Here is a 25,389-nt window from a genome sequence, read left to right as displayed (position 1 = left end):
CCCCTTCCCGCCCCATCCCAGCCGGGGAGCGGCGGCGCAGGCCGCGGCCCGCAGTAGCCGCAAGGCCCCGAGCGGTTGGCCCCCGGCTCAGAGGCCGGGCCAGGGAGGGTGCAGCTCTCGGGCAGCGGCCCGCCGAGGTGTGGGGAGGCAGCCAGGATCACCCTGCTGCGTCCCCGGGAGGGAGCAGGGAGCTGACAGCACAACCAGTGCGGGATGGGCAAGCCCTGACGTGGGGTAAACCTGCCCTGCTGCTGCCGGGGCACCAGGAGTGCTGCCAGCCCAGCCCCGCACCGTGGCACGGCCACCTGCCCACAGACAGCAGGGTTCCTGCCCCCAGGGACACAAGGAGGCGAGGCGAGGGCAGTTGTCCATTTTTATTGTTGGCAAAGGTTGTCCGGATGCGTAACACTGTCACAACGGCACGGAGAGCAGCGTGGCGCCAGCCAGGCCCCGGGCATGTGCTCCGGCGGCACAGGGGCACCCAGTGCACACGCAGGTGTGTGCGGGGATGTGGGGATGGGGAGCAGCCTCCCCCTGGCCAGGCTGCGGCCCTCCTGGCTGCGAGCCCTGGGCAGCCCCCAGCCCTCCTGCCCCACGCCAGTCAGGCCGGGCGAGCATCCCCAGCGTCTGGCCGAGCTCTATTTACAGTATTCACATACATTGTACCCAGCAAGTTAAATAACTACATTATTACACCACACGTCTGGGGCGACTCTGGCAGGCTGCTAGGGTGGGGGTGTCAGTCTGATAAGGTGCATATTTAAAAAAAAACAAAAACCAATCAACGAAATAAAAACAAGAACAAAGAGAGAAACCAGGCATCCCTGCAACAGGCAGGGGGCCGGCGGCTGCCTCACCGGGGTCCCACGCCACCCGGGCCCCCCGTGGCAGGGCTGGGCACGCACGGCGGGCAGGGGGGAGCAGCGAGGTTTTTCTTCTGACAACAGCTACAGTTCTGCGCAGGTGTCCGGAGTTGGGACATGTGCGGTGGCCCCGCGGGGACATCTGTCAGGGCCTGGCCCTCACAGCACCTCTGGGCAGAGGGAGGGTGCAGTGGTGAGACCAGGGTGGCCACAGCACTGCCCCAGCTCCTGGCCTCCCTGCACAGCTCCCATCTCTCACCTGTCACTTGGGGGGGCTTGACCACAGCCTGCTTGAGGAAAGGCTCCTTGTCACCGAAGGGGATGATGCTGCTGGGGCTGCTGCCATGGTGGGAGAGCACCAGCTCCTGCGACCCCTCTGTGCCTGAGAAGCCGTTCTCATGCTTGCTGGGCTGCACACCGTTCACCAAGGATGCCGGGGTCGCCACTTCCTTGGCCAGGGAGCTGCGGGATGGGAAGGCTGAGGTCAGCCAGGGCCATGCCACCCCTGGGCCCCCCCCAGCTGCGCCGATGCTCACCTTGGCTGCAACCCATCGCCTGCCAGGCCCTTTGGCCCCCCCAGGGTCCCTACGCTCAGTGTCTGTGTCTCAGGGAGTTCTTCCTCCTTTGGCACGGGCCCTGCATGCTTCTCGTGGCCTGGGGACATCGGCAGAGCCCCCGCTCAGCTATGGCCCTGGGCCAGAGCATGGCTGGGTGGGGGGAGCGGGACGCGGTCGTGGCTCCGTGGACCTCAAAGGTGCAGCGGGCCATGGGAAGGGGCCACGCACCTGAGATGTCCTCCTGCTCAGCTGCTTTCCCATTCACCACCTTCTTGTCCTCTTTCTTCTGCAGGGAGAGGAGAGCCATGAGGGGCAGTGACAGCTCCAGGCATGGGCGGGAGGGCTCTGCGGAGTCTCCCATGTCCCCAGGAGCCTCAGGACAGGGGACAAGCACCCACCTTGGCATCTGCTACGTCCGACTTGCGCGTCCTCTTCATGATCTCCTCCAGGCGCTGCAGGGCAGAGAGAGGGGGCTCGTGCACAGTCCTCGCCAACAGGACCTGCCCTGGGTGCTGGGCAGGACCCCTCACAGGGGAAGCCCCTGCTGTGCCACGCACCATGGGGTGCCCGCAGCCCTCACCTTCTTCCTCTCCAGCCGCTCCTGCTCTTCACGCTGGAAGTGTTTCTCCCGCTCCAGGCGCTGCCGCTCAGCCTCTTCCCGCGCCCTTGCCTCAGCCTCTTCTCTCTGCAGCACAGTGGGGTGGCAGGGACGGGTGAGACAGGGCAGGGGTGGATGGGACAGAGCAGGGACAGTAGGGACATGCTGCCCGGGCAGCTCAGCACAGCCCTGCGCCACATCTCCTCCCACCACCCTGGGCATCGAGGGGCAGGACTGGTCCTCGCACCTACATCCCGCTGGAGTGGGAAGCACAGGACAGCGTTCCTGCCTTCCCCCTCCACCCTGGGGAGGATCCATCCTCCACCCTGCCTGCCCTGCAACCCCTTGCCCCCGCACCCCGCCACCCCAGACCTGTCTCTGCAGCCGCTCTGTCTCCTCCCGCTCTGCCCGTGCTCTCTCCTGGGCCTCACGCTCCTCCTGCAGCCGCCGTTCCTCCTCCCGCTGGCGTGCCAGGGCCTCCCTGCGGCTCTGCTCCTCTGCTGCTTGCTGCGCCCGCTCCTCCTGCAGCCGCCTGTGGGGAGGGGGCCCTCAGCAAGGTGGGGGGCTGGGGCTGGGGGTCAGGGGGGCAGCACCCACCTCTCCTGCTCCTCCTGCTCCCGGCGTTCCCGCTCCTCACGCTCCCGCTGCTCGCGGGCCTGGCGCCGCTTCTCTGCCAGCAGCCGGGCAGCCTCCTCCCGGTCTGTGGTGCCGGCTGGGGGTCTGCCTGGAGGGGTGGCTGGCACAGGGCTGGGGGTTGCAGGGGCCGGGGGGGCTGCATGGTTCATGTAGCGTCAGTGCTGCTCCTGGTCCCCCCAGCCCCGCCATCCCCCAGGCACCCCATACCCACCTGCTGTTGGCTCTGCAGGCGCCTTGGGGGGCTCGGGGAGGGCTGGGGGAGCCGGGCCCCGCTCCTCCTCCTTCCTTTCGCGTGCCTTTGCCTGGCCCTCCTGCTCCCGCCGCTCCTCCCGAGCCCTGGCCCGCACCTTGGGAGAGGAGTGGGCGCTGCGGGGCAAGGGTGGCTTGTGGGGAGAGCTGAGGGCTGGGCTGGGGGATGCCGGACGGGCTTTGGGGGTGGCAGGGGATGAGGGACGGTTCTTGGGGCCAGGGCTGCAAATGGAGAGAGGCGGCATTAGTGGGGCTGGGGCAGCCCCCGTGGTGGTGGGGCTGGGGCCAGGCAGCCTCCATGGTGGCGTGTCCCTACCTGCTGTCTGCCGTGGGCAGGAGCCGGGGCTGTGCTGCTGGCAGCGACTGCCGCTTCTTGAGGCTGCGCTCACGAGACAGGGCGCTGCGCTCCTTGGCATTCTCCCTCTCCTTCTCCTTCTTCTCCTTCTTCTTCTGCTCCGGCCAGGGAGAGACAAAGACAGCGTCAGTGCCAGGTGCTCGGGTCAGCCGGGAGCCACACTGTGCCCCACGGCCACCCTGGCACCAAGGGGTGCCTGCAGGAGGTGGCACTCACGGGTGAGGACTCGGTCCTGCGGTGTGGCGTCACGTCAGGGCTGCCAGCCGTCCCCTTCCGCCTCTCCCAGCAGCGGTGCTGCAGGCGGTGGTTGTGGCAGGGGCTGAGGGGGCTGGCGGAGGCTGAGCGGGGGCACACAGGCACTGGTGGAGGGAGCAACCACACTGTCAGGACAAAGCCAGCACGGCACCGGCACCAGCTCTTCACTGGCTCCAGGCTCCCTCATCCCAGTCCCCTGCCTGTGACAGGACCTGTGTGGCCCCGTCCCCCTGCCCCGAGTGCTCACCCTGCTCCTTGCCGTTCCCAGCCAGAGTCACGGCGCTCCGGCTGCGCGCGAGGAAGGACAGGGTGGGCGTCATCAGGCGGTCCACAATGCTGCTCTCCCATGGACTCAACTGCAAGCTCCGGTCTGGGGAGGGAGAGGGGCCATTAGCGCACCCCCAAGCCCCCAGCCCCACAGCCACCCACCGGGAGGGAGCAGCCATGCGGTTGCGGCAAGGCCGGGGCACGTGCGCAGCCCTGGGAATGCCCAAAGCTCGGCCGTGCTGGGGAGGGGGGTCCCACTGCCCTGCATGGCTGGCTGAGCAGGATGAGGGGCTGTGCGGGCGCAGGCATGGGTGGGCAGGGTGCCCGCGGGACGGTGCTGCGGCACGATGACGATGGTGTCCCCATACCCTGCAGCCACCCCAGCCATCGTGCATCCACAGTGGACAGCACCCACAGTGCCAGGGTGCAACCCTGCTGAGAGCAGCCCCTTCCTCTCTGGCCCTCTCCTTGCACCCAGCACTGGCGCGCAGCCTCCCTGTGCCCCTGTGCTGCCAGAAGCGAGTCCCCAGCACATGGCAGCTGCTGCAGCAACACTGCAGCGTGCCCTCCCCCGAGGGAGCTGTGCCAAAGTCGTTGAGCTTGCCATGGGAGCCAGGCCAGGCTCATGGCCCCCAAGGAACGGTGGCCCCCGGCCACGCTGTCAGCTCAGCTGGGCACAGGGCTGCCACTGGCTGCCCCACTGTGCATGGCGCTGGCACCCGACACCCCACAGACATGCAGGAAGCACCCACAGAGACAGGGCCCTTCGGCCCCTCTCCACCGGGGTCCCCCATCAGGTTGGAAGCAGCACCTGCTGCCAGGAGGGGAGAAAACAGAGTCACAGGTGCAGTGCAGGGGACAGGGCACCGGGTCTGGCACCAGCCCAGGGAGATGCTGCTCCAACCCAGGCAGTGCCGACAGCCCCTGGGTGCCTCTCCCTGGGCTGAGCCCCCAGCACGGGGCCAGCGAGAGCTGCCTGCGTCACCACCGCCTGCAGCCGCCCGCGTCAGCTGCTCCAGCTATTTATACCCAGCCGGGAAGGCGCTCGCCCATCACCAGGCAACCCCGAAACACAACAGCAGACCCAGCGCTGGACGCATCCCTCCGGCGCAGCCGGCAGCCTTGGGCAGCTCGCCCAGGGCCACGACGACCTCGCAACACCCGACACAGCATCGCACCCACGGCACTCCATGGCACCCAGCTCCCAGTGCCTGTGGGGACAGGCGGCACGGTGGCAGGCACCGGCACGGTGCCCAGTCCCAAGGAGGTCTGCTGGCAACCCCACTCTGTGGCTGCATCTGCACCCACCTGAGCTGCCCCGGGGTAGGGAGCCAGGGCTCCCTGTCCCCATCTTGGCGCCCCACAGGGCTGCCACCACCCAGCCGCTTCTCCTCCTCCTCCTCCCAGCCTGCACACAGCCTCAAGTAGCCAATGCCCGGCTCCAGCCTCCTCCTGCAAACAGCAAACGGCTTCTCCTCTCTCCGCGGGCACCGTGCTGCAAGGCAGGGCCTGGGGATGGGGGACCCTGGCCTCGGGGGTCCCCAGCGCTGGGTGGGAGCCAGGCTGCACCCCCTGCGCTGGGGCAAACACAAAGGGCTCTTACTTCTACTGGGAGAGTTCCAGAGGGTGGCGGAGGATTTGGAGAGCCGCTTGTTGATTATAGAGTCGACGTGTTTGGGGAGGTTTACAGCGGACACTGAGCACCGGCTCGCACCTGGAGAAGGGAAAAGACACAAGGGCATTAAGGTCCTGGGGCCAGGGCCGGGCCCCCCACATGCAGCATGCACAGCTGTGCCGGGGTGCTGGGGCAGGAGCGGGAGGACGCGGCACAGAGAGTGGGGTCAGGAGTTCTGGTGTCCAGGGCCACAACACGGCACTGGCACCTGGCACAGCACGGTGCCCGAGCCCCAGGGGGTCATGCTGGGATCATGCAGCGATCTCATCCTTGGGGAGCCAGGGTGGCTCCCACGCCCCGCCATGCCAGTCTCCCCAGAAGCAGTCCTGGGAACTGGGGACTGGGTGGCCAGGGACCATGGCAGCACCGGGCGAGCAGACAGCCTGGGGGAGCAGACTGAGGGCAGCAGGTCCAGACAGACAGGGGAAAACGCTCACACCGGTGCCGGGTCACCACGGCAGTGCCAGGAGGGTGCCGGTGGCTGGCAGCACCCCCGCAGGGTGCGGGGATCCCTCCGTCCCGGCCAGGTTCCTCTGGAGAAAACAGCCGGGGGACCTGCTGCCAGGGGAGTTGGCAGCCAGGAGATTGGCGAGTGAGAGCGCCGGTGGCAGCTCTGGTAGCACGTCCCCACGGGAGGTGGCAGGGGAAGGTGTCCCCATGCCAGACCCTGCCAGGCGCTGCACCATGGACAGGTCTGTCCTGCAGTGTCCCGGAGCGTGCCACGAGCCACAGCTGGACGCACGGCACCCAGACACACAGCCCAGGCAGGCGTAACCAGAACACGGCTCCTGCACACACAGCCCAGCCAGGCACCACTGGGCACACGACGTCTGCACACACACGGTGCCAGCCACATGGCGCCGGCACACACCACCTGGCTCACCACACCGGTACGCACAGCCCGGCCAGGCACAGCCGGGGCTGCCGCAGCTGCCCCATGGCACAAGTGGGGCAGACAGACCCCAGGGCACAGCACTGCCCTCTGTGTCATCAGCCCATCATCAGACACACCAGGCACTGCCAGTGCCCACTGGCGCAGCCCTGTCCCCTCGGCGGTCAGGGGACAGGGGAGACCTCTACAAGCCCAACCCCAGCACCAAACCCCACAGGGTGTCCCCAAGGAGAGGGACCAGCTGGGCTCAGCACCCCAGCGGTGGGGCAGTGGGCACAGCTGAGCCTCCAGCAGCCACTGCAAGGACATGGCATGACACAGCACAGCCACGTGCACCCAGGAACACGCACAGCCATGGTCACCCCTACGCCGAAGCTGGAGGGGCCGAGCGCTGCCTCCACCCAGCTGGGGGACAAGGAGACATGCCACAGCACAGACCCCAACAAGAGATGGCAACAGCCTTGCACAGCTCCACAACCCATGCCTGACTCCTCCCGGCCACCTTAGACCCGGGCAGCATGGCCACGGCATCCCCACAGGCAGCCAGAGCTGTCCCCAAGCACGTCCCCGCACAGAACAGTGACCGTGACGCACAGCCTCCAGCTTACACCCAGCCCCACGAGAGCAAGGACAAGCCAAGGGCCCCATAAGGTCCTGGCACAGCCCAGCACAGCCCAGGGTGACAGCAGCATGACCCGCAGCAGTGGGGCTGAACTGCCTTTGTAGGGTCTCACTCTCCTTGCACCGAGCACTGCAGAGCCATGCCCAGCCGCCCCCGCCGCCGGCAGAGCCGCGGGGTCCTGGGCACCCTCGCCCAACCTGGCACTCACCGTCCTTGTGCGCAGGGGAACCGTGGTGCAGGGCCCCTGCCCAGGACCACCGCTGCTGCCGGATCTCTGCCCATGTCTTCTTGGCCGACCGCTGGATCGCCGCCTCGTAGCGCTCCTACCCAAGGGAGAGGGACAAGGTGAGGCTGGCAGCTGGGGGAACGGGGCCAGGACCAGGCAGAGCCTCCTGGCAGGAGGCTATCACAGTGATGGGGATGCTTGGAGGGAGATGGGGCAGAGATGCCCACCCTGGCCAGGGCATGTGTGCCCAAGGAGCTAGGCACCGCAGATGCTCTGCACCATGAGGATGGGCACAGTGGGCAGCTCCCGAAGGGCTGCTGGAGCCCACAAGGTCTCCCCAGGAAGCACGTCCCCTGTGTGTTGCCCCAGCCCCCTGCCCACTGCACCTATGATCCCCCATGCCCACCTTGTTCTTCTCCAGCTTCTGCCTCTGCCGCTCCTCCAGGACAGCGCGGCGTTTCTCTGCCTTCAGCCGCTGCTCCTCCAGGCGCTTGCGGCGCTCCTCCAGCTGCTTCTCCCGCAGCAGCCTGGCCTTCTCCTCCTTCTCCAGCCACAGCACCCGCTTGGCGGCTGCAGGAGGGAGCCAGAGCAGCGGCGTCACAGCCGAGGCACAGCCCCGGCAAGCCCCACGGTCAGGATGCGTGCCCATAGCGGTGGTGCACGGTTGAGGGCTGGCTCCGGCCAGGGCACACGGCTGGGCTCCCTGGGTGTGCGGGGCAGGCGGCATCGCGGCCGGCCGACGAGGGAGGGGTTTGGGCAAGGACAAAAGGGAGGCCGGGAGCCCGCCGAGCCGCGCCGGTGAACAATGGGGGAATGAGGGTGGAAAGAGCGCGGGGACGAGGAGGCCCCATGCGCGGCACAGGGGCTCCACTCACCCGCCGCCCCGAGCTGCTGCGGGGCTGCCTGCAGCTGCTGCTGCTGCCTGCAGCCCCGAGAGCTGGGCGCTGGGCTGGTGGCACCCGCACAGACCGGGGGGCACCCACGCACCCGGGGGGCACCCAGACCGCGGGGAGCAGCCGGGGAGGTGCTGCAGCAAGGGCGCTGGCGTGTTGGGAGAGACAGCAGCGTGCTGGGGGAGCAGAGCCACCAGCACAGCAGATCCTGCCCGGGCTCAGCTCATGGCAACTAATGGGATTGCCCATGACCCCGCAAAGCTCCTTAGCTCCTGCCTCCCCACCCACCCCCTCCACCAACCACTTTCCCTCCCAGCGCGCGCCGGAGGGCTCCATGGCCCCATGGCCCCCCCCTACTCCACCAGCCCCGTACCCAGGTACTTGGCCCGCTCCTCACGCCGCTCCTTCGCCTGCTTGTGCCTTGCCTGGGCTTTCTGGGCATCTGCAGCGGGGAGACACCATCAGAGCAGCGCCCGGCCCCCCCCAGCCCCAGTGCTGCGCTGGCACCAGCTGGGCAGAGGCATCGAGCAGCACCCGCAGCGTGCCAGCATCACCGGAGCACCCCTGGCCCCCCCGGGCACCCACCTTGCTTGGGCCTGGGGCTGGCAGCAGGAGCTGGCAAGGCTGCAGTTGGTGGGGGCCGGTCGCTCCGGGGGGGTACGTCCTTTGAGGGCCCAGATGTACTGCCTGGGGGTCTCTTGGCATCAGAGGGTGCCCCTTCACCAGCAGCCGGGGGGTCACTCCTGCAGGGCGGCGTCTCTGCCGGGCAGGGGGCAGCAGCAGCGTGGACGGGGACCAGCTGCCCGGCAGCGTGGGGCGATGCCTCTTCTTTGAAGTGCTCCATCACAGGGGGCTGGGGGGGCCCAGGGGGTGACCGGTCACGCCATGGGGGGACGCTCTCTGCTGAGGGGGCCACAGCCGCAGGGATGGGGGAGACGGGCTGTCCGGCCGGTGTCGCAGCTGGAGGGGTGGGTCGGTCAGGCTGTGGGGTGCTGCTCTCGGAGGGGGGCATCGCAGCTGGGGGGCAGGTGGGCTGCCTGGAGGGGGTGGCGGCTGCGGGGGCGGGCGAGACGGTCTTTTCGGAGGGGGTGACGGCTGGAGGGATGGGCGAGACAGGCTGTCTAGAGGGGATGACGTCTGGAGGGACAGGTCGATCACACTGCGGGGGGGTGCGCTCTCCCTGCAGGGCATCCCCAGGTGAGGGGGGTGGCGAGGTCGGGGGGGGCACGCTGTCTCCCATCAGGGACGGTGGCTTCCCTGAAAGACAGGCAGAACAGAACAGACGGTCACTCACTGGGGGAGTCTGGGGCAGCCCCATCCCCCACAAACACAGCACTTAGGGGGTGAAGTCCTGTCCCCCCCAAACGCAGTGCTCGGGGGGTGCAGCCCTGTCCCCCAGACACAGCCCTCGGGAGCAAGGCTGTCCCTGGCTGCAGGGGCCAGGGACAGGCCCTGGGGATGGCCGCGGGGTCCCCCTGGGGAAGGCAGTGGGACCCTCGCCCAAGCCCTGCTGCTGCCCCCATCCTGGGGGGCACCCAGGCCACCCTATGGCAGGTGCTAGGCGCTGGGTGCACAATGCACAGAGGGACCGGCCGGGGCTCTGCCAGGCACCGCCGCCACAAAGCCGCCCTTCTTCCCCGGCAGCTGCCACCCTGGCCCTGCCGTGGGGGGGATGTGGGGCAGAGACCCCACGTGGGGACGGGGACCTGCGAGCTTCCGCGCTGCTCTCCCCGGAGGATGCAGGGCCGCTTCCGCGGGTGCTGGCGGCGCAGCCGGGGGCAGGATGGGCGCGGGCCCTGACATCACCGCCCCAGCCCATGTCCCCCAGCGCGCGCCATGCCGCGGCCGGCGCATGCAGCCATGAACTCATGGCCCAGGAATGCACACGAGGCTGCGGCAACACCAGCAAACAACCCCCTCCTCGTGTGGGGCCGGCTGCTCACCGTCCCGCCGTGGGGCAAGCAGGGGCACGGTGCCTGCGCACCCCCTCCCCATCCCAGCCAGCCCCCAGCAGACCCCAAGGGACACCCACCACCGTATGCGCCAGCGCTGGGGACAGGGCACCAGCCACCCTGCGAAGCCGCAGCGCATGTCCTCTGCAACAATGGATGTGCTGGGATCGCCGGCGGTGCCCAGCAGCAGTGATCCCCCCCAGCTCCCACTAACCAGCCCTTTGCAAACACACCATCCTGACCCCCGACAGCAGGCAGTGCCGTCACTCCTGCCCGGGAATGATGCCCAATCCATGGTGGGGCTGTGGGCACCCAGCTCCAGCCCCACGGGCACCGCTGCAGTGCACGGCCCCAGGTCCGGCGGGTTGGGGTGGGGGACACACCAGTGACCGGCACCCACAGGACCCAGCAAGCAGCTCTCGCCACGGGGTGATGTCATGCACCAGGCTCGGCCGTGTTTGCAGAGCTCTCCACAATCTTCGGCGAGGGGCAAAGTGTGGGCTCTGCAAACACGGGCCGGCGCCGCTCCTCCATCCCACGCTGGAGCCCGCCGAGCCGGGGCAGGCCCAGGCTGCCAGGGCAGGCACCGCCAGCGCCCGCTGCGCTGCAGGCACGGGGGCACCCCAGGTCCCATGGGCCCACAGCACCCATAGCAGCATCTGCCTGCCCAGGGAAAGGCTGGGGGTCCTGCTGCAGCCCCCCACCCAGGCTGGGGGTCACGCCAGCAGGATTCACCCACCCCAGGCTCCACGGGGGACACAGCCAGCCCCGGCCCCCCCGCAGACCCCGGCAGCCTTCCGGGTATTTTCTGCCACAGGAAGCTGGCCCATCCCCTGGCCCCGATCCTGCACATCCCACATTCCCATGGCTGCGCCTGGCAAGATGGCTGTGAGGCTGACGCATGGCTGGGAAGGTGCCGGGGCTGCAGCTGGGGGCTCCCCCACCCTGTGCCCCCAAGGGCTGCCCCAGATCGGCACCTACAGGCACCTGCTCTAAGGACAATACCCGCAGTGGCACCACGTGTGTCCCAGCTGGGAGAGGTGACCCCCAGGAGGACTGTGGTGGCACAGCCGGGCGCTACCCACGAGGTCACCAGCCAAGGGAAAGTTTCAAAGCCAGGCTGATGCCTCCGAGCAGATGGAAATACCTCCTGGAGCCCCCCATGCGCAGGGAGCAGTGCCAGGGGATGGCAGGTGCCTCCTGCCACCCTGCGCCACTGGGCACCGAGCCGCAGGCGCAGCCCTGGGCAGGATCCATCCCGCCCCACCAGCCAGAGGGACAGCAGCACCCATGGCCAGGGCAGGGCTGCCGGGCACAGCCAAAACCCCCATGCGCGGCTGGGGCCAGCCCTGCCGCCATCTGTCCCTGTCGTTGCTCCAGCGCAGCAGCTGCCCTGAAACCCAACGCTGCCTGCGCCCAGGCAGTGCGGGCGTCCCCCTCTCCCCTGGCTGGGGCATTCCGCAGGGATTAGCTCCCCAGCCCCCCAGACATGCAGGCACGGCTCCCCCACAGCCCCCAGCCCAATCAAGCCTGCACGGCACTGGCCCCGCTGCCAGCACCAGGACGGTGATGCGCCCAGCCATGGGCCACGGCCCTGGGGCGAGGTGCTGCTCCTGGATGCCGCATCGCCCAGCCCAGCCCAGCTCCTCCCATGGGTCCATGTGGCACCAGCACCCATGCCACCAAGCACCCACAGCCCAGCACTGCCCAGCGTGGTGCTGCTCCGTGGCCCGCACATGGCCTGGGATGCTCAGCCAGGCAGAGGCAAATTTCCTGGTGCCGTGAAGCGAGAGCACATCGAGGCCCCGCAGGGTGCTCCGGTCGGAAGGCGAGCAGCCCTCGTTAACTGTCCGTCCACATCCCCGCAGGGTGCTTCCCACCAGGACGCAGCGGGGAGCACCCGCCTGCTTTAACCTCAGCTCCCCCCATCCACCGTATCCTCATGTTCCCGCTCTGTGCCACGGCCACAGCCCACCATGCGCGGCTCCGCGTGCTGTGCCTGCCCCAGCCGGGGGGCATCCGGCACGGCCCACCCCTGCCCTGGGAGGGGAGCAGAGCAGGGCTGGCGGGTGCAGCGGGGGCCCGTTGGTGACCACTGCAAAGCCACCCAGAGAGGCTGGTGTCAGCACCCAGCTGGCAGACCCCGGCCACCCTGGCCACTGTACAAGTCCCTGCGATGCCCAAGGACAAGATCCCGAGGGAAAGCCCAGCGCCAAGAGCCACCGCTGGCTCTGCAGGGCTGCTCCCCACAGCCCGTGGGGACACCCACGCACCCTCGGGCCCTTCCCGGTGCCACTGCTTTCCAGCTGCCTCCCCTGACCTTGATGGCAGCCCCACGGCCGTGCAGGAGGAGGGAAGGATGAGTCCCCCGGGGCCTCTCCTCATTGCCAGCAGGTCTTGGTGCTGAGCGGGGAGGCAGCTGTGGCCCTGGGGCTGCGATTGCTCTGCAGGTGCTCGTGTCGGGCAAGGAGAGCAGCTGCCTGAGGCCACCAGAGTGCTGTGGGGTGCACAGGGGTGCTCAAAGCCCAGGGGATGCTCGGAGCCCCAGCGCTGACCCCGATCCCACCACATCTCAGACATGCATCAGAGCCAAGCCCTGCCCTGTCCCACTCAGACCCCGGAATTCCCCCCCACACCCCCGGCACCTGGATGATAGGGACAGTGAGCAAGCGTCCCCGGCACGTCCCTGGCACGTCCCTGGCATGTCCCAGCCGAGCGCGCAGTGCTGACGCACACCCTCGGCCCCAGCTCACATGCAGGGACAGGGAGCTGTGGGCAATGCACAGAGCAAGCGCCAGCAGCCCCGCACCATGGGGCTGGCCAGTGCCACCCTGGCAGCCACCAACAGCAATGGCACCCTGTCCCCGGTGGTGGGGGTCCCATGGCATTGCTGCCCACACCCTGGCCCCAGGCAGTATGGGTGCTGTAGCTTGAGGCTGGCTCCTCTCCCTGCCGGCTCAGAGCCAGCAAAGCACAGCCGGCAGCGCTGGGGCAGGTCAGGCATCATCCCACGGTGTTCCACGCGCTGCCCACAGCCCCGCTTCGGGGACAGGCCTCAAGGGCCAGGCAGGAGCCGGGCAGGAGGGGCACAGGCAGCAGGGCAGCCAGGATGGCACAAGCAGATGGCCACGGTGGGTGCCAGGCAGGAGTAAGGGGCACAGCAGGGCATTGCCCACCTGGCTGGGGCCACACTGCCTTTGCCACTGCTCCTGGCAGCGCTGGTTTGGCAGGGGGCTGCACCTGCTGCCCAGCCCCACCAGCATGGAGGATCCAGCCTCCCTTCCCAGGGTCTGTGCCCTGCCATGGCTCTGGGACGGGGGCATGTGGGGGCAGCCATGGGGGCACTGTGCCAGCCTCTGGGCTGTGGCAGAGTCCACCAAGCTCCTGCAGCAAGCACCGAATCAGCAGTGGCGTGCCAAGCCAAAGAGCAACAAGAGGAACTTGGAAGATGGGATCTCGTGGCCAGATCAGCGCCAGAGCCGGGGGGGTTTCCAGCATTTAAAATACATGCAAAGGAAAGAGCCTGATCTGCTGCTGCGCCCTGGCACCCCCACGGCAAACTTTCCATTTGGCTGCAGTGACAGCACAGCCCCAAACAGAGCAAGGGCAGGGGCAGACAGCACCTGCCTGACATCCATCTGGGCAGCGCCAGCAGTGGCGACAGGAGGTGCCCACGTCCTTGGGGCGACCCGTGCGGAGCCGCCAGCACCGAGGGCAGCCAGCCCAGCCATGTTCCCAAAAACCTGTCTGCTAGCATCACGCTGGGAAAAACAGAACCTGGCTCAAAGGCACGACATGGGGCTCTGTGCTCACTGGGATCCGGCCTCTTGGAAGCCAGGAGCTCAGCACCTCCAAAAAACAGGTCCTGAGCCTCGCAACGTGGATGTAGACACCTACCAGGGCTGGGGCCGTGCAGGATCCAGCTCTGCTCCCAGCAGGCTGCCTGTGCTGCTGCCTGTCCCTGCACGGAGCCCTCCAACAAGCAAAAGCTGTGCTAACTATTTTAGACATGGCACCACGGGACTGTCACATCACCACTCCGCACGTTGCATCACGTTGCTCTGACGGTTTCGCAGCAGTGGCTCTGCTGGCGTCCCCGCGCTGGGAGAACTCCCGAGCCGCCTGCTCCCAAACACAGGTGCTGGCTGGCAACCAGCTCGCCCTGCACCCTCCCTCTCCGCTGTGCTGGAGGGAGAAGGGCCGGAGAAGCCAGGGAAAACCCAGATAAGAACCAAGCCCTGCCTGCTCCCTGTCTTGGTCCTCACCCCCGTGGGGCAGCATCCCACCTGGTGCCTCCACACCCTGCCCCATGTGCCCTCTGCGACCCCTCCCCTGGCCCCCCCAACACCACCAGCTGGTCCTGATCCCTGGAGTGAAATCGCATCCCCACTGGTGGCCAGGACACAGCACACCAGGGCGGCCAGGGGGCTCTGACCCACACTGGGTAGTGAGACAGGGAGCAGCCTGGGCCGCCCTGCCGCGTGGGTCACCCAGATGAGAGGGATCAGGGACGGACTCGGAGCAGGACACGCTGCCCCAGCACCATCCTCGCTGGTGGTGGAGCTGCCAGCACCTCCGGGCAGGGGGGAACCGAGCCACCCGGGGGGCAACAGGCTGGGGGCTGCTGGCCACCCTGCCCAGGGAGCCAAGCGGAGGGAAGGGGAAGGCCGAGGCGGGCGGGCGGGCTGCGGGGGCGCTGAGCGGGACACAGACAATATGTCTGCAGCCGTTCGGGCAGCGCCGCTGGGGACCCGCCGCCGGTTTGTCGGAGAGCCGGCGGTAAAGGGCATTGTGGCAAGGCCGGGGTCCGGCAGCCATCCACCCACCCACCCCGCCTGCCGCGGCCCGGGCGGGGAATTCCGGCGCGGCGGCGGGCACCGGGGCCGGGGGTGGGGGGAGGGGAGCCGCGGCTCCTCTTCCTCCATCGGTGGGAAGCGGCTCCGGCACGGACCGTGCTTAGTCACAGCCCCGCGCCCGGGGCGGGCGGGCCCGGGCAGCGCCGGGCCGGAGCCCCGCGGGAAGGAGCCCAAACAAGCCCCGGCCCCGGGCCGCAGCCCCCGCCCCGCCTGGCCGGGCCGGGCCGGGCCGAGCCGGGAGACAGCGGTTCATCCCGGGGCAGCGCCGGGGCCGGGCCCGGCCGGGACGCGTTGCCGCTCCCCGCAGGGGGGCAGCGCCTGCGCCCCCCCGGCAGCCTCCTCCGCTCGGACCGCGGCGGTGACCCCGGCGCTCCCAAGGCACGGACCCTCCCGCGGCAGGGCCGCCCGGCACCCCCCACCGAGCCCCGGGAGCGCGCGCGGCAGCGGGGCCCTGCCCGGCATCGCCCACCGGCTGGAGGGGAAGAGCCCGGGCAAGGGCAGAGGCCGCCGCCCCGGCCCCCCCCCCGCCATGGTGGGGCCGCCCCCGGGAGGGCGCCCCCGGGGCAGCTCCCCCTGCACCCCCGGCGGCGGCGGGGCCCGGGGCTGCGCCGCTCCGTCCCACCCCAAGATGGAGGGGCCGTGCCCGGGCTTTGTCCCTCCCGGGAAGACGCTCCGGCCGCGGGTCCCCCCCACCCCCAACCCGCCCCGGCTCCTCCGCAGCCTCCCCGGGCCCCCGCCCCGCTCTGCCGCCCGAGCGGCCCCGCCGCAGCCCCCGGGCCCGGCGCAGCGCCCCGCTCTCCGCAGCATCACCGGCCGGACCCGCACCCCCGCGCCGAGCCCCGCACCCCCCCGCCGGCTCCCGCGGCCGCATCCCGCTCCCCGTCCCCGGCGCGGCCCCGCAGTGCGGTAGGGGGCCCCGGGCGCCCGCCGCTACCGGAGCCGGTCCCCGCCGCCGAGCCTTACCCTGGGCCGGCTGGGGCTGGGGCTGCGGCTCCCGCCCGGCGCGGCTCCTCTCCATGGCGTGGCGGGGAGGCGCAGAGGGCTGGCCGAGCCGTGCCGAGCCGCGCCGCGCCGCCCCGCTCCCCCCGGCCCGGCGGGGGAGGACGCACGGCGCTCCCCGCCCCGGCCCCGGCCGCGCAGCCCCGCGGGCTGGGGGCAGCGGGCGGGCGGGGGCTGCTCTGGCCCGACTCGCTTCTCCCCTGCCCCTGGCCCGGCCCCGGGGCTCCCATCCCCGGGGGGGCTCGACCGCCCTCCCGCCGCCGGGGCTGGGACCCCGCGCCCCTCCCCGCGGCCTCAGGCCTGCCCCCCCCCGCAGCGCCCAGCACCCCCCAGCGTTGCTTCAGCCCCTGCTCTCCCACGTTTTGGGGCTTGCACCCACCCTTCCCACTCCCCACATTTCACCACGCTCTGGTCACCTGCGAAGCGCTGGCCCTGCAGCAGACACCCTCTGCCCGCCCTGCCCTTGCCGTGCCCGGTGCCGCCGCCAGCGCTGCTCGGAGCAGCTGCCCGATTTCCAGGCACCCCAAAGAAACATGGATCTTCCATCCTGGAGCCCCACCTTGGCTGCTGATGAACCCTCAAAGCTGCTTCCCCCACCCACCCACCCACCCGCCACACGTGAGCCTTAGTCACTGCCAGCAGCCACCCCCCTGCTCCTGGGGGTGAGGGCTTCGCCCCCACACAGCCCCTCCTGCCTTGATAACAGGCAGATAATGAGGCCTGCCCTGCACTGCGGACGGGTGCGGAGGCCGCGGCTCAGTCACCCGCGGGTGACACTCCTCTCGGCCTTGCAAGAAGCAGGGGTGGGCCAGCAGCATGCCCCCCATCCCTGCCCTGCACAGCATCCCCAGCAAACGCAGCCCGGGCACAGGTGCCCGCCTGCTGCAGCAGCACGTCCAGGGGCAGGGGACATGTGGGCAGCAGCAGCGGCAACTGAGGCGGTGGGGGGAGAAATGCTGCTTAGGGCTTTGCAGGGACAGCAGGAGTCAGGGACACGTCCCCATTCACCGCACAGCTGGCCTGGTCCAGGCATCCAGCAAAGCACCCATCTCTGGGTTCACAGGGATGTGTTGATGAACAGATTCGTTTTTCTGCAGGCAGCGCCCATCAGAGATGCCTCTTTGGAAGATGATGTCACCGCAGGGCCAGGAGATCCCCTGCCACCCATCCTCCCTCACCTACCAGGCAAACAGGTTTCCCAAAATCCCAGCCCTCTCCTCCGGAAGTTCTTTCCTCTGACTCAGGGGACAGGGAGCCGGCAGGAGGGCTCCTCAGCAGACAGGGCGGCCCCACTCAGTGCGCTGCAGGGGTGGCCATACACCCCAAACCAGCCCAAACGCCCCAGAGCTCCAAGCTGTGGCTGAGCCATCACCTCCCCGTGGCCCCCAGCCCTGCCACCCGCCGGCTGCTGGCCCGGCTCAGCCGGAGCAGAGGCTTCCCCAAACCTCTCAGCAGCCACAACCGGCTGACTCCCTGCCGGGGAATGCTGCGTGGCCGAGCCACAGCCCCGGGAGCTGTGAGGCCCTTGGGGTATGGCGGGGGACAGGAGCACACGTGGCACAGGAGTGTGTCCCAGTGAACCTACAAACAGAGGGGACACCCCAGGAAAGGGAACAGCCCTACTCACAGCCGGCGTGGCCAAGCCTCCCATGGGGCTATGGCAGCCCCACAGCCCCTTATTTCGAGGGACCCAGCAGTGTGGGGCCGGGGCTGCCCTGTGACCTGCTGTGAGGGTGCTGGCAGGCAGCTTCCAAAGCCCCTTTGCCTCACAGGGCCATTGTGCAGAGCAGATGAGCATCCCAGGGCTCCAGGAGAGCCTGGCAGCGGGTCCAGGCATGTCCATGGTACTTCCAACCGTGGGGCCAGCCTGGAGCAGGGGCACAGTGAGGAAGGGGCAACTGCAGGTGTACAGGGCCTGCAGCTGTGCTCTGCCAGTGCTCCCAGTGCGGGTAGTGATGCACAGGGCTCCTTGCTGCCATGCCAGCCTGAGTCGATGGGCTTATACAACAAGCAGAGCATCAATCGATTGCTCCGCCGCAGCGGGGCTCCTGGGTCCAGCCACCCTGTTCCCGCAGTGCCGGGAACAGCCGCCCTCCCTGTGCAGATGGAAAATTCAATGAGCTCATGACAAGCATGCCGCCCAGCAGCTGCATGCCCCAGAGCTCCCTGTGCTCCTCAGCCCCTCGGTGTGGAGTGCAATGCAGCCTGGGACCGGCCTGGGGAGGGGGCTGCACCCGGTGGGCTGGGGCCTGGCCATGCCTCTAGCACCTACAGTGTGCCCAGCACTTTGCCCTGACGCTGCCTGCGGGGAGCTGATGGGATGCCAAGCACCCCAAAATCAAAGGGCATTTACAGCCACGGCTTGGCCACTGCCCTGCCAGCGGGAGCTGACGCTGCGGGAGACTGGGTGCAAACAGGAATGAGGACAGCAAACAAACCGTGCCAGCATCTCCGGGCAAAGTACCGCACGGGACACCCCATCCCACCCGCTCCTCACCCCTCTGCCCCACACCTCCCTCCTCCAGCCCCAGGACATTGTCCCCACCCCAAGCTGCTCCCACCCTGCTGCTCTGCACAGGGCAGTTTCGGGGCCACAAGTGCTGATCTGAACACCTGCCCTCAAAATACTCCTGCTGACCCCCACTAGGCATGGGGCAGTGACCCAGCAGGAATGTAGGGGCGAGGGTCTGTCCCCAGAGTGGGGGCATGGGGCACCAGCTTGTTGCTGGCAGTGTGCTGCGGCAGCTGCCGGCCCTGAGCATCTTGCCATGGGGCCAGCATCACAGCCAGCCACAAAGCCCCACTGCTGCAGGACAATCCCCCGTGGGTGCAGGTGACAAATGGGCCAGTGATGGGCTGAGCCCTGCCCTGCCCTGCCCTGCTGCAGCTCTCACCCGCTCTGTAATTACCCCAGGCCGCATCTGTAATTAGTGTCCTGATGTCATGATGTCAGATCTGGGCAGCCCCATGTGCTCCCGGACGGCCCCACCTTGGCCTCCAGCCACAGGGCTGAAGGAGATCCCAGCGCTCCAACGCTGTCCCAAGGAGCTCCTGCCTGGCTCTGGCTACCTGCGCTCCCCACCAGCATTGCTGCTGGACCCCCTTCCCACCCCAGCCCCGCAGCACCCAAGCTGCTGCAGGGCTGGATCCATCCCCCTGGCCAGCGCAGGGCTTGGCTGCATCTCTGCCCATACCGCTGCCGGCATCCTGCCTGTTCCTCGCCGCGCTGGCCCTGCCAGCTGGCCACACGGCTGCCACCCTCCTGGGGACAGATCCTGCCTGGGCAGGAGAGGGGCCAGCCCCTGGCCCACTGAGCCCCCCAGGCTGGGGATGAAGGCAGCGCTGCCGGTTCCCTGCCCGCCCAGCACAGGGAATGCGCTGGAGCAGCCCTGGCAGCTATAAATAGAGCGGGAGGCGCAGGCATGCACCGGCTGGGGCACACCAGGGTCCAGGTGGTTGCTGCCCCTCGGCCGGCGTGGGGCATGGGCAGGGTGTGGGGCTGCAGCAGCACCCCGGGGTGGGACAGGAACGGGAAGGAGGGTGAAAGTACGAGGCAGGGCGAGGGTACTGCCGTCCTGCTGCGGGGAGGCAGCCAGCCCTGTGCCTGGGGTGATGGGACGGGGGCCCCATGCAGCCACCACAAAGCAGCACCCAGCACTTTATTGCAAGGCAGACAACTGTGCTCCCCACGGCACGTGGGACGCCACGTGCCCCTCCCCTCCACCAGCACCCCATGGCTCCACAACCGCCCCCACCGTTAGCACCCGCGCAGGGGCCGGGCTGCGCCGGTGACAGTGAACTGTGCGCTCAGCACCTCCGAAGGCACCCGCGTCTGCTGGCCCGGCTGCTGCCCACCAGCAAAGAGGGTGAAGGTGCCAGGCTCGAGGCGCCAGTCCTGTGCCCAGACGGCACGCTGCTCGGCCGCCACTTGGAAGGACAGCTTGGTCTCCTGGCCAGCCAGCACAGCCACACGGCGGAAAGCCACCAGCTGCCAGCGGGGCACCGGCACGGATGACTGCTCCCACCGCAGGTACAGCTGCACCACCTGCCAGGAGGGACAGGAGTCAGTGCCAACGAGACCCTCCGGCTGCACTCCTGGCAGGGGGGACCCCAGCCACATCCATACCCATGGAGCAGCTGCGCTCACCTCCTCGCCATCCTGCTGCCCCACATTCCCCAGCACCACAGACACAGTGAGATTGGCACAGATGGGCAGCACTGGGGGACTCAGCACCAGGTCCTGGTAGCGGAAGGTGGTGTAGGACAGCCCGTACCCGAAGGGGTAGAGTGGGGCCTCCTGCCCGTAGTACCGGTACGTCCGCCCCTCCATGGTGTAGTTCTCCATGGGTGGCACCTGTGGGATGCAGGGCAGGGCTGGGCAGCACAGCCAAGCATCAGCCCTGCATCCCACGGCTCCCCCAGCCATGGAGGCAGGGCAGGGCTATGGGTGCTGCTGCCTGCCCTTGCCTTACCTGGTGCATGCCTGCGGGCCACGTGGCCGGCAGCCTGCCGGCCGGGGTGGCCCCTGCCTCACCCAGCAGGACCCTGGCAATGGCTAGGCCGGTGGCCTGCGCGGGGAAGAAGCATGCCAGGATGGCCCCCACGCCCTCGTGCGCCTGCGCCCAGCTCACGTCCAGGGGCCCCGCGTTGAACAGCAGCAGGATGACAGGGCGCCCGGCAGCTGCAACGAGACAGCCGTCACCAAGAGCCCCGCGTTGGTGCCGCTTGGATGGCTCTGGGGTGCCCTGTGGATGTGGAACACCCTGGGGGGGTTGTGCAACCCCTCCCTGTACCCCAGCTCCCGTGGGCTGGCCCTGACCCCCAGGTCAGTCCCCAGGCACCAGCATGCTGCCCCCGTGGGAACCAAGCCCTGCAGAGCCCCTACCTGCCTGCACGATGTCCTGCAGCAGCTCCAGCTGGTGGCCCGGCAGGGACAGGTCCCTCCGGTCCTTTGCCTCTGTCTCCAGATCTATCCCTGCATGGGGACACCAAGGGACAGCCCCTAAGACCCTGCCTGGGGCACTGCGGATGGGGCACCAACCACCCTGGGGGCCGATGGGGACCCGTTCCTCTCCCAGTGCCACCCCAGCACTGGGGCACTCCTCTTCCCCAGGCGGTGCCCACCCAGCGCCCTCCTCGCTCCCACTTACCTGTCCCCAAGCAGACCACCACCATGTCGGCTGCCCTTGCCACCTCCACCACCTCTGCCTGCGAGTACTGCTGGCACTGCGGCTCACGGCAGCCCGCTGCAAAGCTGACGTTGGCCGGCAGCATCTCTAACCCCCTCCTGCGCCAGGGAAGAGCAGAGGGCAGGGGGGCTGCTGTGCCCCAGGGTTGGGGCACCTTGGGAATTCCCCCCTTGCCCCAGCCCCCAGCAAAGGGCTGAGCAGCTCCAGCAGCAGCCCCAGGCAGTGCCCAGGACCGGGGATGTACGGCGGCACCGCGCTGTCTCACCGGGGAGTGTAGATGTACCGTGGCTCCGGCACCGGTGCGTAGTCCCCGAACAGCACCCGGGTGTTGTCGGCGAAGGGACCCACCACCTGCAGAGGGCAGAGGGGTGAGGGTGGGCTCCGGCAGCCCTGTGCCACGCAGCCTGTGCATCTCCAAAGGAGGGGACACCTGCGTGCCCGGGGTACGGAGCCAGCAGCCTCTGGGTCACCATGTCCCCCTGCTCACCCCCGTGCACGGTGCTCACCGCGAGGCGCTTGCCGGGCAGATCCCGGGCCCGGAGGGGCAGCGTCCCCCGCACGTTCTTCAGCAGCACAAAGCTCTTGATGGCAGCTTCCAGCGAGAGGTTGCGGTGCTCAGGGCTCTGCACAACGCTCAGGTCCAGGGTGCTGTAGGGGTTCATGGCTGGGGGGTCGAACTCCCCCAGCCGCATACGTGTGTAGAAGAGGGGCCGGACCCGGTCACGCAGCATCTGCAAAGACCCCAGTACCGAAACCTTGGCTGTGCTTGGCAGGGGCAGCCCTGGCTCCCTGCCCACGCCCCCAGCCCCGCTCACTCCGGCTGACCTGCAGCGTGATGTTGCCCATGGCCAGAGCCTGGGGGATGTGCATGAAGACGTTGTTCCTCATGCCGTAAGAGAGCTCCAGGTTGCAGCCGGCGTTCATTGAGGCTGCCATACCGGTGAGAGTGGCCCATCATGGCTGCGTGATGCCCAGGGACCCCACACCCCTCCCACAAGCTCACCGACTGCCGTCTCCAGGAAGGTGCGCGTGTAGTGGTGCCCCAGCATGATGAGCTCCAGGGCCCCCTCGTCGCTCACCACGTAGCCCTCGAACCCCCACTCGCCACGTAGGATATCTGTCAGCAGCTTCTTGTTGGCGCAGGCGGGAATGCCATTGATCCTGTCGGAGAGGGGATGGGGCAGCCTGGACAGCTGGGCACCGGCCACCCTGCAGGCAGCCCAGGCCGTGCAGCCCCCACCGCGCTCGGTACCTGTTGTAGCTGCACATGAAGCTGTAGGAGCCAGCACGCACGCACGCCTGGAACTGGGGCAGGAAGGTGGTGCGCCAGTCCCGCTCCAGCACCTGCAAGCGCCATGGGAGAGAGGGGTCAGTGCCTGGGGGGCTGCCAGCTGGCCCCTGGCCCCGCTGCGCTCACCTTGGCATCGAAGCTGAGCCTGGAGACGGGGATGTTCTCAGGGCCACCGTGCACGCTGAAGTGCTTGCAGCCGGCACTGGCCTTGATGTAGCGGGGGTGCTGGCCCTGCAGCCCCTGCACAAAGCTGCGGGCCAGCTCCCCGCTCAGGAACGGGTCCTCCCCGTAGGTCTCCTGGCCAAGGGACAAGTGGGTCACTGCTGGGACCCGCAGCGACCCCGCGGACCGGTCAGCCACGATCCTGTGTGGCCTGATCCCAGCCTGGGGTCACCCCTCCGTGCTGGCACCTGGTTCCTGCCCCACAGCGGGTGCCTCATGATGTTCAGGACGGGGCTGAAGCAGCTGAGCCCTGTGTGGTCACCGTAGCGGCCAGTGGCAGCAAAGACATTGTGCTTGGCTCTCACCTCAGTGGCAGTGGCGTTGGCCACGCGGTAGATGAGCTCAGGGCTGTGGGGAGAGCACGGGGGTGTTGGGGGGTGGCGGGTCATGTCCCACATCCCCGGGCGCCCCATCCCGGCTGGATTGCTGGGTGCCCTGGTGCTGGTACCTGAAGGCGGCGGCGAGCCCCAGCGCCTGGGGGAAAGCTGTGGCCCAGCCGGGTGCCTCGGCGTCGCCCCGCAGACACTCCGTGTTCCAGTTGTAGGGTGCGATGCCCAGCCGTGGGATGGGGGGCGCGGGGCCATTCCCCATCGCACCCCCCCTTGCCACCTGCAGGCAGGCGGTGCTGAGCACGGGGGGGGTGTCAGGAGGTCCCGGGGGGATCCCGAGGGTGTCCCAGGGGGTGTCCGGGGGGGTTCCGGGGCTGGCCCCGCCTTGTTCTCACCTGCAGCACCAGCTCGGCGGGGCTCAGCCGGCCCAGCAGGTCGTCGAGGCGTCGGTGCCAGGGCAGCGCCGGGTCCTGGAAGGGGAACGGGGTGGGGGAGGGGAAGGGGGAGGGCTCGGCCCGGCCCGGCCCGGTGCTCAGCGCCGCGCACAGCAGCACGGCGGCGGCCCGGAGCCCCGGCGCGGCCGCTCCTCGGGCCGGGGGCGCGGGTCGGCGCGGCATGGCACGGCGCGGCACGGCGCGGCACCGAGCTGCACGGCACAGCACGGCACCGCGCGGCACGGCGGGGCACGGCACGGCTCGGGACCGAGCAGCACGGCACGGCACGGCACGGCCCCGAGCTGCACGGCACGGCACGGCACGGCCCCGCTTCCCTCGGCGAGCGCGGCCCGGCACTCCGAGGCCACGGGCGATGGGCGCGGCGGGGCGGGGCGGGCCGGGGCCGCGCTTCCCCCTGCCCCGGGAGGCACCGGGAGAACGAGCAGCCAGAGCCGGCGCTGGGGGCCGTGCGCCGGGGTCTGCATCGGGGGCGGCGGGTCCTGGCCGGGCCCTGGCTCCGCAGCGGCGGCCGGTCGCGGTGTGGCGGTTCCCACCAGCCCCGACACCTCTGGGCACGGGAACAGCTGCGAGGGAACCGGCAGAGCTGCCCGGTGCCGCCAAACCAGCTCCCGCGGTGGCCCCTGCTGCAGTGGGGCTGCCTGCGGCGGGGCTCAAGCCTCTGCTTGGGGCTGGGGCGTAGAGGGGGCCCAGTCACTGCTCCTGTCCTGGAGCTGGGGCCCGGGGTGACGAGAGGAAGGCCTTCGTTTTGTGTTTTAACAAGGGCCACGGAGCCTGGCGCCAGCATGGGTCCCATGCATGCTCCCTGCTGCCTGGCCAGCTTGGCACAGTGGGACGCTGCCAGGGACCCACCTGGTGGCCAGGGACACGGTACCTGCAGTGGCCACCAGCTCACGGGGACAGCCATGGAAGCCGTGGTCACGCTCCCAGTGCTGGCGGCCGAGGCTGCTGGTCCTCCTGGCTGTGCTGCCCAAGTCCCACGCTTGCAGCCCGGGGACACGATGTGAGGCTGGGTGGTGGGTGCGGCATGAGCATGCTGGCAAGGCTGGGACCAGACCTGGCACGTGTCCTGAGGCCTGGCCGGGTGACTCCCCAGCCGGCAAAGGCCAGCACGGCATGACCCGAAGCAGCACATGCAGCCCCTGGGCACACCACAACATGCGCTCCATGGCTTTCTCACACAGCCGCTCCCGTGAGACAAGTGGCACAGTGACAGCCAGGGACGGGCTTGGCACCAGGCAGCCCAAACGGAGACCTGCACCTCCACGTGGATGACCCTGGTGGCCACCGGGATCGGGGAGCTCACACCCACCTCCAGTGTGGCAAACGTGGCGCTGTGCCCTGTGTGCTGTGGCGTCTCCACTGTCCCCACCTTTGCCCTCCCCTGGCCATAGCTCTCGGGCTGGGAGATGCACAGGGGGCAACATGTGCATCGAGATGGCCATTTGCCCGCCAGTGCTGGGATGGGACTGGGAGCAGGAGGGGAGCTGGTGCTTGCAGGCCACCTCATTATCTTGCCGGCACTGTGTCCTGCTCCTGCCAGGGATGGAGGTGACGCTGGCAGTTCGCCAGCTTGGATTGACCATGCCAGGAGCTGGTATCAGGCCTAGGGGCTTGCAGCCCGCCAGCAGCCAAGTGAGTACAGGCTGCGCTGTTGCAGGGACGTAGCCATGTAAGGCAATGCCAGCAGGTTGGCCGCAGCTGGTGAGAGCCCGGCCAGCCCCCACGCTCCCAGCACTGCTGCTTGGCGCTGACAGCAAGCAATCACCCAGCTGCTGGATTCCTAAGCAGCCGGGGCGGGGGGTGGGGGGGTCCTGCTACCAGCTTCCTCCACTTCCAGAGGACATCCTCCCACCCAGCACACAGCCACCATTGCACTGCCCCAGCTGGAGCCACCCTTGAGCAAGAGTCAGCAACCAGCACTTGCTCAGGGACGTGGCTAGAATAGACACATACCCAAATAAACAAATAACCACCAGGCAGTGTCTGTCTGGGAGCAGAGGCCAGTGCT

At 68.9% G+C, this 25,389-nt stretch overlaps 2 protein-coding genes across 4 annotated transcripts; both read right to left on the bottom strand.

The window, feature by feature from the left end:
- Positions 1-356: 356 nt before the first annotated feature.
- MAP7D1 (MAP7 domain containing 1) lies at positions 357-15,998 on the bottom strand. 2 transcript variants are annotated; one of them, XM_037381822.1, is made up of 18 exons: positions 15,860-15,998; positions 8,674-9,345; positions 8,462-8,530; positions 7,602-7,765; positions 7,178-7,292; positions 5,384-5,494; positions 3,761-3,883; positions 3,475-3,617; positions 3,220-3,353; positions 2,866-3,125; positions 2,616-2,790; positions 2,391-2,550; positions 2,001-2,105; positions 1,819-1,872; positions 1,649-1,706; positions 1,400-1,517; positions 1,123-1,325; positions 357-1,033 (listed from the first exon to the last, which is right to left on the bottom strand). In XM_037381822.1, the coding sequence occupies exons 1-18, from the start codon at positions 15,912-15,914 to the stop codon at positions 1,023-1,025; spliced, it is 2,730 nt and encodes a 909-aa protein (XP_037237719.1). In that variant the 5' UTR covers positions 15,915-15,998; the 3' UTR covers positions 357-1,022. The 2 variants fall into 2 exon arrangements, with proteins under 2 accessions (XP_037237719.1, XP_037237721.1); XM_037381824.1 differs by lacking the exon at positions 5,384-5,494.
- Positions 15,999-19,537: 3,539 nt separating this feature from the next.
- LOC119145466 (probable beta-D-xylosidase 2) lies at positions 19,538-23,577 on the bottom strand. 2 transcript variants are annotated; one of them, XM_037381962.1, is made up of 14 exons: positions 23,322-23,577; positions 23,046-23,206; positions 22,786-22,945; positions 22,502-22,672; positions 22,337-22,428; positions 22,088-22,245; positions 21,910-22,013; positions 21,591-21,815; positions 21,350-21,435; positions 21,046-21,182; positions 20,781-20,870; positions 20,368-20,576; positions 20,043-20,249; positions 19,538-19,940 (listed from the first exon to the last, which is right to left on the bottom strand). In XM_037381962.1, exons 1-14 carry the CDS (start codon positions 23,541-23,543, stop codon positions 19,653-19,655), a joined length of 2,310 nt encoding a protein of 769 aa, XP_037237859.1. In that variant the 5' UTR covers positions 23,544-23,577; the 3' UTR covers positions 19,538-19,652. The 2 variants fall into 2 exon arrangements, with proteins under 2 accessions (XP_037237859.1, XP_037237860.1); XM_037381963.1 differs by having other exon boundaries at positions 22,903-22,945.
- Between the last annotated feature and the right edge of the window lie 1,812 nt (positions 23,578-25,389).

Source organism: Falco rusticolus, chromosome 3 (assembly GCF_015220075.1).
Source record: "Falco rusticolus isolate bFalRus1 chromosome 3, bFalRus1.pri, whole genome shotgun sequence".
Taxonomy (NCBI): domain Eukaryota; kingdom Metazoa; phylum Chordata; class Aves; order Falconiformes; family Falconidae; genus Falco; species Falco rusticolus.
Note: the sequence above shows the minus strand (reverse complement) of the source record. Positions and strands in the feature narration are given on the sequence as shown.